Source organism: Heteronotia binoei, chromosome 12, assembly GCF_032191835.1.
Source record: "Heteronotia binoei isolate CCM8104 ecotype False Entrance Well chromosome 12, APGP_CSIRO_Hbin_v1, whole genome shotgun sequence".
Lineage (NCBI taxonomy): Eukaryota > Metazoa > Chordata > Lepidosauria > Squamata > Gekkonidae > Heteronotia > Heteronotia binoei.
In genome coordinates this window covers 79,589,213-79,602,789 of record NC_083234.1, presented here as the reverse complement: position 1 = coordinate 79,602,789, position 13,577 = coordinate 79,589,213, and the positions used below count along the sequence as shown (strand labels likewise).

General features: G+C 47.5%; 1 protein-coding gene across 1 annotated transcript in view; it reads left to right on the top strand.

Moving 5' to 3' along the window:
• SARDH (sarcosine dehydrogenase) overlaps positions 1-13,577 on the top strand; it is a 96,696-nt gene that overhangs the window by 43,320 nt on the left and 39,799 nt on the right. Inside the window, exons 11-12 of the mRNA XM_060251052.1 lie at positions 9,019-9,160; positions 13,300-13,383. Coding sequence (XP_060107035.1) covers positions 9,019-9,160; positions 13,300-13,383 — 226 coding nt within the window. The remainder of the gene's footprint in view (positions 1-9,018; positions 9,161-13,299; positions 13,384-13,577) is intronic.

Genomic DNA, 13,577 nt, shown 5'->3' with positions numbered 1-13,577 from the left:
GTACTCAGACCATAAGTAAACAATGTGCACAAGTAGTCATTCAACAAAGTACGCTGTTACAACAATGACAAGGTGTCTGTTAATGTGTTTATACAAGTTTGAGGCACTTGGTCCTGGTTGAAAAAGAGCTGTTTGAATTAGTGGTTCCAAATATAAAAAATGCTTTGTTGTGAAAACAGCCTCTGAAGAAACTGAAGCGAAACCCTCCTATATCCAGGACTAGCGTTAGGCTGTTTCCATTGTTATCCATTGAGAGCTTCTGTTCTTCATGGGCCTCTGCATGGTGACCTGGTGGAGACGAGGGACCCACTTCAGTGATTTGTATATCAGTTCAGGATTGCAAGACTGATATACTTTGAAGAGTCTCAGTGGACTTTAGAACTGTTTTGTAGACCTGCAGGCAGATGTTCAACAGGTGTATGTCATTTTTTAATTTTGTGATATATGGTTGAATTTGTATAAATACATTAAATACATAAATACGGCAGCTGGCCCCTTTCCTGGAGCACCGCGACTTAGCAATAGTGATCCATGCTATGGTCACCTCGAGGATAGACTACTGTAATGCCCTCGACATGGGGCTACATTTGGCCCTGACTCGGAAACTGCAGCTAGTGCAGAACACTGCAGTGTGGTCGATGGGAGCTCATTCAACCGATGCTGAGAAAGCTGTACTGGCTGCCTATAGTGTACCAAATCCGCTTCAAAGTGTTGGTATTGACCTTTAAAGCCCTATATGACCAAGGACCTGTCTATCTAAGGGACCGCCTTTCCCCATATATACCCCAGAGAGCACTGCATTCAGGAAGCCAACATCTGTTATCCATCACCAGACCAAGGGAGGCCAGATTATGCTCTGCACAGGTGAGGGCCTTCTCGGTGGCAGCCCCTAATTTATGGAACGCACTTCCAGAGGCCATGAGAGCCCTGCAGGATCTCTCCCAATTTCACAGGGCCTGCAAAACCGACCTTTTTCAGCAGGCCTACAGTAACTAACACGTGAGGAGCTGCCACTACTTTGCCACTGAATACTATCCTCTACCTATATGATACCCAATAGAGCTATGCAGAGAATTAAGAGCTAAAACGAAGATGGACTGCCTTTGTAAGAAATTTTATAGCACCATTTTTAGGTTTTAAATTATAAATTGTTTATATGTGTTGATTTTATAATCATAAAGTATTGTTATTGTTATATTATGGCTGTGAGCCGCCCAGAGTCCATATATGGAGTGGGCGGTGTACAAATTTAAGGTAAATAAAATAAGATAAAAATAAATTAATAGACACTTTGTTGTCTGTTGTAAGTGTTCTTTGTTAAATGACTACTTTTGCACATGGTTTATTTACGGTTTGAGTACTATACAGGGTACTATATTGAGTACTATTTCTGGCACTTCTTCAGATACAGCTAGAATGTGAGTCCACCTGTCCTTACATCTTGGAGAGTGAAGTGATTTCAGTTGCCAAATGACAATAGCAGGCATTGGTAATCAGAGAAGAAACCTTACAGTTCAGCAGTCTCTCTAATCTCCCTTTGAAATTCCTGCTGCTCTTAGATCAGTAACCGAAAAGTCTCTGAAGGTTCAAATTTCCCCCCACTGTTTTTTTAATGTTGTGGTTTCTAACAGCAATAGTAAGAGTCCAGTAGCACCTTCAAGACTAACAAAATCTGTGGTAGGTTCTGTGTTGACATGAGTCACTGCTCACTTGTTCAGGGTTATTTCCGTTTATTCTTTGCATCCTCCTGGACCAAACTGAGACCCAGGCTTCCTGTCCTATTATTTTCATGCCTGCTACCCCACTGCATATTGCATCTAATCCAATCAAGCCTGGTTTTGCTATTCAGCATCTGAAATCATCTTTATGTCTCTGGTACCCCATGTTACGTTTCATGGCACAAATGGCCTGGCCCAAGATTATGTCGGATCCGGCCCTTGCAACAAATTTGTTTGATTCCTCTGGTATAGACATATTTTCTTCTATACACACAAATGTTCCTTTGGAGCTAGCTAAGAAAAACAGTACCTGGCAGATCTCCACTGACCAATCAGAAGCTACTAGCAACCCCTGGCCACACCTACTTTCTAAAAACACTTGGCAGGAACCAAGAAAGGTGTCAGCAGATACCATGGAGTTAGGGACCCCTGACTGAGGGCTTTTAACAAAAGAAGAGGAGGAGGAGGAGGAGATTGGATTTATACCCCACTCTTCACTACCCAAAGGAGTCAGAGCAGTTTACAATTTCCTTTCCCTTCTCCTCCTCAGAATAGAAACCCTGTGAGGTAGGTGGAGCTGAGAGAGCTCTGAGAGAAACTGCTCTTGAAAGGAACAACTGTGTGAGAATTTGTGACTGACTCAAGGCTGCACCAGTAGATGCATGTGGAGAAGTGGGGAGTCAAACCTGGTTCTCCTAGATAAGAGTCCACACACTTAACCACTACCCCAAACTGGCTCTCAGTTGCCATCCTATAGAACAGAGGTGGCCAAACTGTGGCGTGGGAGCCACATGTGGCTCTTTCACACATGTTGTGTGGCTCTCAAAGCCCCTACCACCCCACACTGGCCATTTTGAAGAAGGCATTTATCTCTTTAAATCACTTTGCCAAGCCAGCCAGCAGCTTGGAAACACATTTAAAGTTAAAGTTGCTTTCTTTTCACTTCTCCTTCCCTCCTCCATCTATTTGCCTCCCTCCCTGTTTTGTGGCTCTCAAACATCTGACATTCATGTTCTGCAGCTCTCAAGACACCTGACTTTTATTTTATGTGGCTCTTACATTAAGCAAGTTTCGCCACCCCTGCCATAGAAACACAACTTTACCATGTTGGAAACATGGCTTTTGTTCAGCGATGTTGTGGCACAGAGCTGCTACTGGAGAGAGCACCACATCCCACATTTATCTGCTCTGATTCTAATGAATCTTGAATCTACAGGGTTGTTGTTTTTTTTAACCCAGAAGCCCTCAGTGGCCCCCCTTGGCTTCCACTTTAGGGATCTGAGCCTCCAGCTGCTGTGGAAGGCGCAGCCACACGACGTGTTCATGAATCCTCTTGCAAGTGCTGCAGCTGCCAGGCACTAAACATTTGGCACAGCATACATCCTTCCTGCTGCTCTAATCCTCGGAGACTCCATCACGATCTTTGCACCTTTGCCAGTTCAAATACCTACAACTTCTAGGCCCCGCTAAGTATTCTAAAGGGGAGTTGGTCCTCTGAGTTTCTCACACCAAATCATTGTCAAGTGTGGATTTCTAACAGCTGACGGATTTCTCTACAAATGAGAAAGGTCTGGTTTGTCTGCAGCTGTTTCCCTCTCAGAGGGGCTGGGAATTGATTGCACTTAATAGCTGTCATTAATTTACATGTCAGCCTGGTCTCCTTGCCTCCCTTTGGCTTCTGTGTGATCAGCACAGATCAGGCGCAAAGCAAAATTGTAGCAATGCAGTAATTACATTGGGGGTGGGGGGTGGAGGTGCCGTGCGTTTCAGTTCTGCTGTGAATTAAACACTAAGATAACAGTATGAATTTGTTTTATGGGGAAGTGAGCTCTGAAGGAAGGCTGTGCCTCCTCTCTGGCTTTGGAGTCTGGTGAACCAAAGTTTGCTCCACATGTTGGAGAAAACCAAGGTAGTCTCCTTGGGTGTAGGATCCGAGAGCCCATCAGGGTTGGCAGGGTGGAAGGAAGTTAGTTGTGACCCACAAGGTGCAGCCCCCCCTCCCCTCCCCCAGTTCTCCAGCACAAGCCTTGCTGGGATGAACCGCTTCCCACTAAGCTGGCCAATTTCAATCCGAGCTGGTGGGCTGGGAGGGGGGAATGTCATTTGGACTTTCTGTGACAGGCAGCAGAAGAGTCTTGAGCTAGACAATGTGTGCCTTTGGTTTCAACTTTTTCAGTCACCTTCTATGGGAACATCGTCTCTGATGATGAAATTGCTTCAGGCAACATAGCAGAGAGCATGGGGTGGTGGTAGTTTGTCTCACCTGGGCCCGGATTTCCCCATGGCTTTCTATTTTGGCCCTGGAATCCCACAGTCATCCTAGAATCATAGAGTCCTGAAGCTGGTGACCAATTTTGAGGCTCCCAGTTTTATTCTCTGATGGGTCATCCCTGCCTGCGTGTTGTTGTTTTTCAGTCGCACAGTCGAGTCCGACTCTTTGCGACCCCCTGGACAAAGTCACACCAGGCCCTTCTGTCTTCCGCCATCCTCCGAAGTCTGCTCAAATTCATCTTAGTTACATCAGTAACATTATGCTCTGCAGATAAGAACTGACTTGTGGTCCCCAGCCAGAGAGAGATCCAGATATCCTTGGCCAGGGCTTTTTGTGCCCTGGCCCCAACCTGTCGGAACTCTCAGCCAACTGGCATCCACACCCCACAGGGCTTAATGCAGCTCCTCAGGGCAGAGATGTTCTGCCAGGCATTTGAGTAGAGCGATGACATCCATCCGGCTGGCACTCTTACCCCCTGCCCCTCCACACCACAAGGTGGTGGCACAACTAGAAGTTCTCACTGCCGTCTAATTATGTTGATGACTGACATTTTATTGTAATTTCGATATGTTAGCCTCAAATTAGTATGAGTATGGTTGTTTTAGCCATTATACACCATTCAGAGTCCTGTTTGCAGGGAAGGGGGCTATAAATATTGGCTCTAATTACTAAACAAGCAGCTTCTGGAGACAGGGTTGGTTCCAGCGCTGGGGGAGGGGGGGGGGTTGGAGGGATGTCCTGTCCAGGGGCACCCTCTCCTTCCCTGAGTTCTTGGGGCTGTGGTTCCGGCATTCTCACTTGCTTGTCAGACGTGAAAAATGCAGGCAGGAACTCCTGTGTCAGGTGGAAGGACATTGTCTGTGAGTAAGAGCAATCCATCATCCCAGCAAGAACGTGTTGCTGAACAGGCAGGTTTCTTGCAAGAGGTTGTTTTTTTGGTTGCATAGGCAGGAAAAAATTCTTTTTGTGTTAATTTATCTTTTAGTCTGGGGAATGCTGGGCAGAAGTGTAAGAAATGCCCTTGGCTTTTCTACCTCTTTTTTTCCATGGGACTGACATTTGAACAAAAGGCTGTTTCATCTGTTCCCAAGACTTCCTGAAATAGGGATCATAATTTTTAAAAATTGCTTGTTCATGTTTCAAGGACTCGGTGCTCCATAATAAAAAGAGAGCCTACTTTGGATGGAGTCCAGCTGTGTCCTTTTTTCTCTCTTTTTTGAAGGCACCATTAAAATGCCTGGGGCCAACAGTGCCTTGAGTTGCACATCTGGGTCCCTGCTCTTTTGCTGCTTCCCAGGGAAGTGCTTCTACCTGCTGTGGGCCTTGGGCACGCTTGTTCCCCAGGGCAGTACATTCTGTCAGAAATGCGCAACAGGTTGTTCGTGCATGCTGCCAGCCAGACCTCAACCTTACTCTGGCCTTGCAAATTGGCATATCAGTAACTCATTGTTCAGCTGCCCTTCCCTTCATATTTCAGTTAGGCTGCCCAGGGTTTTTTTTTTTTAAACTTATTATTAAGAGGTATTTACTGGAACTCAAGAAGCTGCCTTCTACTGAACTAGAATGTCAGTCTATTAAGGTCAGTATTGTCTACTCAGACAGGCAGCAGCTCTCCAAGGTCTCATGAGAGGTCTTTCCCACGGTCTGTCACGAGAGCCTTAGCTGGTGATGTGGGGGACTGAGCCTGGGATCTTCTGTGTGCACAGCCGGTGGTCTTCCACTGAGCCACAGCTGTATCATACATCATCCTGTCTCATTATAATATTTTTAAACTTAAAGTTTTCATTAATTTTTTCATTATAACAATGAAAAATACAAATACCAAAACAGTATTACAGTACCATTATTCCAAAACAGAAAACATAATTATTAACAACTTTGTTATAACATTTCGCTTTCGACTAGTTCTTTCACCATATTTTAATAAAATGAAATTTAGATCATCTCTTGTTTCATGTTCCTCAACAGAAGAGAAGATAGGAGGTTCCAACAATTTACTGTGTTCTTATGTTAACTTGATGTTAGAGTTTATATATTCTAAATATTCCAAAATAGTTTTTTAATGGGTTGTCTAATGTATATAAATTCTGGGGAAAGTATAAAATGGAGAATAAATATCCCTGGAGAAAGAATATAGTTTACCCTAAAGGTCTCAAATCGAGCAAATGGGGCTTGAATGTTTCAGTATTTTTACAGATTTTGGGGTTTTGTAAAGATTTTGTTTTAACACCTTTTAGTTCTTTTGTATTTTTGAGAATTCTGTGACTTAGTAATTAGACCTCCACGTTGCATGTGACATGCTTTTAGATTTTCAATATTTGTAAAAAGTTCTGATATAGTTGTTTGTCAGCCTACATTATAGGAGGATGCCACAAAAGTTAGTTTTCCCCTCTAGACTGCCTTAAAGGCCTCCCATATAGCATCCTGTGGTGCCTCTCTGTCTGCCTTAAACCCATTTTTCCCCTCAAATAAGTGTGTAGATCTGGTGTCATTCTACAGTGGAAGTCTTTTCAAATTCCAGTTGGGATCTTTCTTGTCATCATTGTGTGATTCAATAGTGTTGGTGACCCAGGAACATTCTAAAGCTATACATGGGTTGATATCAGATACTAAAATATGATCCAGCAGAGATTTAATAACCAGGATATATTATATTCAAGTGTATGCCATAAAAATTAGGATAATCAGTATATTGTCTACTTCCAATATTAAAAGAACACCACACAACAATACAGTTATAAATAGTATTTTCCCATGACCAGTGGGCTTGGAATTTATCATTTTTGTTGTTTATGGGGCTTATCATTTATGAGATCTGCCATAAAATTCGAGTCTCCTCCTATAATAGTTTCCTACTTTGAATATTGTAAAGAGATGTCATTATATACTTGTCAACAATAGTACTGTTTTTGCCTTCATAATATCAACATTGACTAATCTGTTTTCTTAAAATAATTTAATAAAATAAAAGTGAAAAGGAAAAAGGGGCATTAAAATGGGGAAGATCTAGATTATGTATAGATAGGGACTAAAAAATGAAAAGAAAAAAGAAAAACTCCCTAAAACAGGAGAAAATTCCGAATCTCCCGAATGAGGGAAGAGGAGAATACACCTTCTGTTTCCCCTGTTTGAACATATAGCTTGTAGTGGAGGGCAGTTGTATATAAAAAATCCAATTCACTTAGTCCTCCTTCCCTTCTTTCCCTTTAGATTTAGTTAACAAACTGCCTTCCACTGAATTCCAAAAACAAGCAATCTTGCTGTTAACCCAGTTTAAATCTACCACTCGTATTTTGTTTTAAATGATCTTCAGAAACTTCCCTTTCTTTGTCTTCCTTAGTGATGACTCATCTAAATAACTAAAGTAGGTATATTTCATCAATAATAATTTACTAATCAATAAAAGCAACTCCATATCCAATTCAGCCAGCAAAACACGCTCTGATATTATGTCTGCTGCTCCAAGTAATGATCTGTTGTGATATACGTGGAGATCAGATGCTGCACCCAGCAGAACCACAGATGGGCTTTAAAGAGCTTGGAAGCCACAAAGCTTCATTTCCCCCCCTTTTTTGCAAGGCTTCTGGAGAAGGATCTAATGAAATTTGGATCTTCTTGCCATTCTGCATGAAAGATCCTCTCCTGCAGGCTTCTTGGAGAACTCAGTCTCTAGATCTAGGGAATAAGAATTGTATGAAAGTGACCCTTGGGCAGTTGTGATGCCCTCTTGCTAGGGGACCCAGTCTGAAGGCTTTAACTATGGGCAGGGCCACCCCATCTTCCAGTTCTAGGTTTTTCCCTCGCCATGATGACATGTGAGATGCCAGGTCCCCTGCACAGGGGAATGTCAGAGTTCCATTTTGTGTCCGCCACGGATTCCTGATACTCCACCCTGCCCCTATTATAATATTTAAACAAGCTGCAAAAGTGCTCATGAAAAAAGGTATGATGTGTTGATAAAGACACAGGCACTAACTAGGTGGTGCCAACTGCAGCTGTTTCTTGCTACATTTGGACTTGAAATGCTCAGTAAAATGTCAGGATTGCTCACACACACACACCCCTGCCCGCCCCCAAGTTTATCCCAGGAGAGGAAAGGATGTGGTGGATTGAAGGTGGTGTGTGTATGTGTGTGTGCTCCAAACTACCCTGGTTGTTCAACAAGACTGTTATGTCTGTTCATCTTTCTGCACAAAAGAGAAGACATCTCATACTCTGGCTCTTAAGGAACTGGAGGAATTGAGTAATGTCACTAAAACTCAAAACATAATTTATTTTAATTCCCTGATGCTTTTCTGTGGCGGAAACAGCCTGTTTCCAAGCAGAAGTCGGGAGCTCTTCAGGTTCCTTTGTTCTTATACTGCAGGATTCTTCACGTAACATCCAAGATGGCACCCGTGCGTGGGGGGGTGGCGGGGGGGGGGAAGCATGCCTGTCGTCATTAAGGCTCAGCCTGGGAGTCTGGGCTGAAAAACATCTACCAGTAGCACTGCCTCATCACTAAATCCTTTTAGAGCCACTTTGGTGTAGACAGCCAGTTTGCTGTAGTGGTTAAGAGTGCAGACTCTAACCTGGGAGAATCCATTTGATTCTCCACTCATCTTCCACATGCACCTGCTGGAGGGACCTTGGGTCAGTTACAAGTTCTCTCAGAGCTGTTCTGGAAAGAGCAGCTTCTGTTAGAGCTCTCTCAGCCCCACCTACCTTACAGTTGTGATCGTTGTGGGGAGCAGAAGTCAAAGGAGAGTGTAAGCTGCTCTGAGATTCTGAATGAAGGAAGGGGTAAAAATCCAATCTCCTCTTCTTACCCCAAAGGGGTCATACTTGCTGCAGCAGCCCCCCTTCCTGCCCCTGATGCCCAGAATGTCTGCATCCCAGCCTCCCACCCCCCTCCAATCTGTTCTCTCTCTCAGCTCCTTAAATTGGCCTGCTGTTTGCATGAGGCCTCTGGTTTGCCTGGGGACATCCCTTGGGGGCAAACGACTGTCATTCTTGCCCTGATTTCCTGGTGTTCTTTTTGGCTTTCAGGAGGTTCCACTGTTCCCTCACTGGAAACAACCGCTGGCTCCGGGAGCGGAGCCATGAGTCATATGCCAAGAACTACTCTGTTGTCTTCCCTCACGACGAGCCCCTGGCAGGGCGCAACATGAGGCGGGACCCCCTGCATGAGGTATGAGCTCAGCTATCCTTGAGGGGCAGGTGTGCTTGGTGTAAACCAGGGGGCACAGAAATGGCCTGGTCATGAAACCAGTTGGCTGCTTGGGCCAGGCACTCAATTGCATGGGCCGAGGCTGGGATTTTGCCCTGGGATCTGCCTGAGACTGAGCATGCCCAGCCCCAGAGCCCTCTCCAGCAGCCTCTGGTAACGGGATGAAGGTGGGGAGCCCAGTCACATCAGATCTGGGAAGCGAAGGCCCTGGTTGGTACTTGGGTGGGAGACCGCTGAGGAAGGCCGAGGTTGCTCTGCAGAAACCCGTCAGGGCAAACCACCTCTGCATGTCTCTTGCCTTGAAACTCGGCTGTGCCTCAATGGCCCTTCCAGCCACCGCTGCAGATGGGGAGCAGTGCCTTCTGCCCTTAGCAAGGCCCATAGTCCTGTGGCTCTGCAGCTTCCAGCTCAGGATCAGGAGGTCCAGATTGAGATGCAGCCACAGCAGCAGCAGCCTCCTCTGCTGCTCCAACCAGCCTGGGAGCTTCTGTCTGGGGGGAACACTGTCTCTTCCTTTGAGAGGTCTAGTGCATGCTTTCCACACCTTTGCCTCACCACTCGCACTTCTAGCATTGCTGATAAACAGCCCCTCTGCCCAAGCTCAGAAATCACAGAGTTGGAAGGTCATCTAGTCCAACCCCCTGCACAATGCAGAAAATTCACAAATACCTCCCCCCCCCCCCCCACAAATGTCCCCAGTGAGCCCTGCTCCATGCCTAGAAGGCGGCAAAAACCTCTAGGATCCCTTGCCAAACTAGACCAGAGAAAAATTGCTGACTGATCCCTAAGCAGCGTTTCCCTGGGTATGTAAGAAAGAGACTCTTCTCTAGCATTAGCACTTCTAGAGATACAGTTTAGTGTTTCCCTCCCCGTTAAGACCGGGCTCTCCAGGCAAGCCTGATCTCATCAGATCTCAGAAGTTAAGCAGGACTGTATTTGGATGGGAGACCTCCTTGGAATACCAGCAGTTTGGGAGGGGAGGGGAGGGCAGGCTATCAAGCCACTTCTCTGAATGTCCTCTGGGTCCCAGCAGGAGTTGTCAGAGGTCGTCATGACTTCTAGGCACAGGGGCACAAACACACACACATCCTGATACTATCAGGATGAGCGTTCTTAGACGAAGGAAGGGCATGCAAGTTTAAGAATGCAAGGGAGACCCTTAAAACAAAAAGACCCTTCTGCAGCTGGAGGATGTGACCCAGAGATTGGTGAAGACGGACGTTTCCCAGGCCTTCATGGGCCCCCTGAGGAGGTGCAGAGTGACAGGATTCTGGGTTTGCCCCAGCCTGTCTTCCCACATTCTGGAGCTGAGCTGGGTTTGCCAGTCTCCATCCCCGTCTTTCCGTCCGTTGCCTGTGGCTGGTGACAGCAAAGGACTGCTCCTGTCAAACGGGCTGGATCTGAATTCATAGCCCTGGGGGGGGCCCTCGGCTGCTGAGGAGACTCACTTGCCAAGCTGTCAAGGATGGGCTGTAATCCTTCCCGAGAGCCCCGCCAGCCTGGCTTTGAATTAAGCCTCTTCCTTGAAAGGATTTGACAGCAGAGGAAAAGGAGGGAGAATTAAAGACTAACACGGAGCGGACACAGAGCCTCCTCGCATGGACACCTTCACCCTTTCCAAAATTAGCATGCGCCCCCCCCTTTGAGCGATTGCACCCCATTATGAAGGGCTGCACGCTGCTGAGGAGGGGGAGCGAACACACTGCTGTTGTCAAGGCAACCGGGCCAGAACTCCCTCCTTCTGATCCGAGCGTGCCAAGGTTGCTAGTGGAGGGCTGGAAAGGATGGGGGCAGAGATGTGCATCCCGATGGCAGCGAGGCCGCCTGGACAGGTCCTGTTTGCACTCCGAGGCCCGTCTCCAGGAGAGCCTCGTCCCCAGCTCATCACACCCAGCCGGATGTAGGAAGAACTGTTTGGGGGTGCATGACCCAGATGGGTTGCTGCCTAACACTGCCGCCACTCTGGGTTGATGGTCCCTTGGGAAGGCCCAGAGGACCCTCCCAAGCCCAGCCAAGAATGCCCCTTTTAGCCGAGGAACTCAGGCGTGGCAAGCAGAAGGCAGGTGTGGGGGGGCAGTCTTGGCTTTGTCTCTCTCCTGCACAAAGCAGCCACGGAGCTCTCTGGGTGCGAGAGAGAGTGGAGCAGGAAGCAAAGTACCACAGAGGCAGCTGGGGGGAAAGCAAGGCAGCAGCAGCAGCAGCCCTGGAAAGGAAGCTTGTCATGACCCAGAGGGGGGTGCCACCCGATGCTGCCGCCACTCTGGGTTGATGGTCCCTTGGGAAGGCCCAGAGGACCCTCCCAAGCCCAGCCAAGACCAGGCAGATAAAGGTTTATGAATACAGGGAGGGGTGCTTAAACAGGGCAAGGGGCTTCACAGATATAACAGTGGAGAAAGGGAACCCTAACCTGTCCTCCCCCGCCTAGCCCTTTCCCCAGGCCGCCTTCTGAGTGAGGGTCCTTCTCTCAGCCACAGACTGTCCTCCCAGCCTGACTCTGGGAGAGAAAAGAACCCAGTTCCACAGCCCACAATCCCTGGACACTGATTAGTTACAGCGGGCACCAAGCGTTGTGGGGATTGTAGGCTGTGTCTGCTTTCTACTCCCACACTGGTCTCTAGGCCTAGGCTTCACATAATACTGCTCAATCAGGGGAATGCTGTAGACATTGGTTATTTTGATTTCAGTAAGGCTTTTGATAAGGTTCCACATTCTGGCTAAACATTAGGAAGAACTTCCTGACAGTTAGAGCGGTTCCTCAGTGGAACAGGCTTCCTCCTGGGGAGATGGTGGGCTCTCCTTCCTTGGAGGTTTTTAAGCAGAGGCTGGATGGCCATCTGACAGCACTGAAGATCCTGTGAATATAGGGGGAGGTGTTTGTGAGTTTCCTGCATTGTGCAGGGGGTTGGACTAGATGACCCTGGAGGTCCCTTCCAATTCTATGATTCTGTTATTCTAATATAGGGTTGCCAAGTCCAATTCAAAAAATATCTGGGGACTTTGGGGGTGGAGCCATGACACATTGGGGGCAGAGCCAGGAGCAAGGGTGTGACAAGCATAATTGAACTCCAAGGGAGTTCTGGCCATCACATTTAAAGGGACAGCACACCTTTTAAAATGCCTTCCTTCCATAGGAAATAATGAAGGATAGGGGCACCTTCTTTTGGGGCTCATAGAATTGGACCCCCTGGTCCAATCGTTTTGAAACTTGGGGGGTATTTTGGGGAGAGGCACTAGATGCTATACAGAAAATTTGGTGCCTCTATCTCAAAAAACAGCCCCCCCCAGAGCCCCCAATACCTCCAGATCAATCTCCCACTATACCCTATGAGAATCGATCTCCACATAGGGAATAATGAAGTGCTCAGCAGACATTTCCCCTCCCCCCCCCCCCGTTTCTGGTGACTCTGAAGCGAGGGATTGGCCTCTCTACTCACGAGTTGTTGCCAACTTCTTCAAAGTAACACAGACACCCCATCCCAAGAGGAAGCCTTTCAATCAGAGACTGGAGCCTCCGGAGGTGGAAAGTCACATGGGGGCTGTGGGGACAGGGCTCCCCCCCCCCCACGGCCAGCTGACTGGGGGCGGGAAGGAGCCTGGGAAAGCGGGAGAACCCCTGCTGGGACCTGGGGATTGGCAAGCCTATTCTAATACAAAAGGGCAAATCTGGATTTGCCATTTGTTATCAACTGGTCTGGGAATCTGATCCATCCGTGGCTCTCCTGAACAGATTGGGTCTAGATGCGCTTCTCATCAGCTCTCCGCAGATGACAATGGAACAGTGGGCAACTAGGAGCCAAAGATATAAATAAATCACTCCTAGGGTTCCCAGCTTCCAGGTGGGGCCTGGAGATCTCCCCTAATTACAACTGATGTGTCCCCTTGGATAAAACAGCTGCTTTGGAGAGTGGACTGTATGGCATTCTACACCACCACCCCAAAATTTCCAGGAAGTTCCCATCCCTTGGGGAGGGTCTTGTAGGTGACAGTCACACATTGATAGGAACAAAGCAGCTTTGTTTGAAGGGAGTGTGTGGGGGGGGTTCTTCCAGGTCTCCTTTCTGCCTCCCCTCCTCCCACTTCTTCCTTCCTTCCTTCCACAGGAGCTGCTGCAGCAAGGCTGCGTCTTTCAGGAGAGACATGGGTGGGAGAGGCCAGGCTGGTTCAGTCCACGGGGCAAGGCACAGGTAAGGATTGGCGGGAGGGGGGGCATGCATTGGGCAAGGGCCATGCCAGCTGTAGAGAGCAAAAGCTGGCTCTCACTCTGGGTCTTTTCTGCCTTTAGTTCCTGGTATGGTCAGGCCTGTAACCATCACGGTTCAGGCAACTTTCTTGCCTGAACCGCCCCCCACAAAGGGTCTCCTGCTGCCCACTCCTTGTT